Source organism: Aplysia californica, unplaced genomic scaffold (assembly GCF_000002075.1).
Source record: "Aplysia californica isolate F4 #8 unplaced genomic scaffold, AplCal3.0 scaffold00251, whole genome shotgun sequence".
Lineage (NCBI taxonomy): Eukaryota > Metazoa > Mollusca > Gastropoda > Aplysiida > Aplysiidae > Aplysia > Aplysia californica.
This window is the reverse complement of record NW_004797521.1, coordinates 486,930-489,130: the sequence shown is the minus strand read 5'-3', so window position 1 is coordinate 489,130 and position 2,201 is coordinate 486,930. Positions and strand designations below refer to the sequence as shown.

At 39.8% G+C, this 2,201-nt stretch overlaps 1 protein-coding gene across 1 annotated transcript in view; it reads left to right on the top strand.

The window, feature by feature from the left end:
- The window catches only part of LOC106012050, a gene marked incomplete at its 3' end in the record, with an annotated part of 13,469 nt that overhangs the window by 1,968 nt on the left and 9,300 nt on the right, over positions 1–2,201 (top strand). Inside the window, 1 exon segment of the mRNA XM_013083727.2 lies at positions 194–337. Within this exon segment, the coding sequence (XP_012939181.2) occupies positions 194–337 (144 nt within the window).

Sequence of the window (2,201 nt, the reverse complement as noted above, 5' to 3'; positions counted from 1 at the left end):
CAGTGTGTGTGTGTGTGTGTGTGTGTGTGTGTGTGTTTCATGATGTAGTGTTTTCTGTGGTTTTGTTTGATCCCTTGAATTACATTTCCAAAGACACCATCTATCACCCATGACGTGTGGTTTTATGTGATCCCATGAATTACATCAAAGACATCTTCTATCACCAATGACCTGTTGGCATTCGTTCCCTCAGGTGGTGAGTACCTCTATTTCTACTCACTGCGAGATTATGAGAACCCCAAGGAGCTCGGACTTGAGAGGAGTCGGGATGGTTACTCCTTTGTGGACCTCGCCATGTGTGGACAGTACCTGTACGCTCTCCTTGCCAACTACAATGGTGAGAGTGAAAAACTGCAACTTCTCTTTAGAAAATTCTTTCATTGTTTTAGTAAAAGTTTTGAGTGGTATTTGCAACACTTTTAGATCATCTAGATGTCGAAGATTAGAAGAGGCGTTACAAGTAAGTGACAAACACAAAAAGAAGGAGAAGAAATGAGGGCGATAGATATAATTTGGCTTCCACTGAAAGTGAGAATTGAATATAAGGTATCCCTACTATGCTTCAAAGGTCAAAATAACCAGTCTCCCACATACATTCAAGAACGCATTGTACCATACACACCATCACGTGAACTAAGATCCAGTGGCTCTAGACTAATTTCAACACCTCGTGAGTCACTGAAGAAATATGGTGACAGAGCTATTTCTTTTTCTGGGCTAACAGTTTGGAACGCTCTCCCTCATGATTTGAGGACCGAAATAAAACTTGATACCTTCTTCAAAAGGGGACTCAAAACATATCTATTTAAGAAATATTTTAATTAATGGACAGTATCTTGCCTTTTTGTATGAGCATTTTTTATTGTCTGAAAGAAGAATGCTGTCAAAATATGCGCACATGATGAATTTTAAGGTGTTAGTATGAATGCGTTTTTAATCTCCTATGTACACCTTGGGCCCATGTTGTGGGGAAAGGCGGGATACAAATGCTCTTATTTTTATTATTACTATTAAAGAAGGAGCAAAACACACCAGAGCACGATTATTCTTTCATATTAATTTCACCAATAAATCAGCAGTCAGCAACTAGGAATTTAAATAAAGAAAGACAGTAGAAAAGGGTTAACAACCAAGTGTAGTTGCCATTATCTTTGCCTAGTGATGAATCATTTGGTTTTTTAAAAAGAGAAGAAAAAAACATACTATGGCTAGGGCTATGAGTTCACATACTAGGATGCAGTATGGCTTTGGAGATTCTCCTTGACTTTCACGTGGATGGAATTACAGTACTTGTTGGTTCGTTTTATTTTGCTTTAGAGGAAAAGGTGATGGAGAGGGGAATTCATAGCCACCACCCCCCGAACCTAAATCTCGCATACGTTGTTCACCATCACATCTCTAAATCTGTCGTTCCTTTTTTGTTGCTTCGGTCTACTACCTTAACACTGACTGATGAACGTTTATGGCAGGTCAAACAATAAAGCAGCAGCGAACGGGATTAACGATCGTCCATGCTACGACACACCTTTCTTTTATTTCCCACTGCTTGGCTACCTTTTCTTGTCTGGGGAGTTGTTAGCTACAACTGCAACATTAGTTTCTGCTCTACTCCCAGTAACGAATAAAAGTATTCAAATGGGGTCTAAAAGTAATGGCCTAAAACCCTCGATCAACTGGCAGTCCAACTTCAGCTCGAAGTGAGGCTGTTGTCTGTTTGTTGGCTAAGATAATACAACAACAACAAAAAAAAACCACCAATCACTCCTCTCCTCATAAGGTTTGACTTGGGTTTGTCAAGCTGGAGGGATTCAGAAGGAAAAGTGTCTGTTAAACAAAATATCCACAGTGTTCATCTATTTTTCCAAGCAGGTTTTATCTTTATTTCCGAGTCGCGAAACTAAATAAAATATTAACCATGTCGACAAAATCACAGACTGCATTGCGTGGATTTTCATTTCCCCTGACATTTCTGCCAGCAGTGTGCGTGGTGTGGTGTAGTTCTCTGATAACTTTACCCCACACTTGTGTCGCTGATTATGCCGTTGAAATGACGCAACTCTCCACCGTCTACCTGCCAACAAGGTACAACGAGAGCGGTGAAAAGGTGTTTGAGCTCAATAATTCCTCAACTCCGCTAAAACTTGCCTTTGATGATTGGAACCACGTCTTCTATGTAGCAGGTAAAATAATAATAATAATAA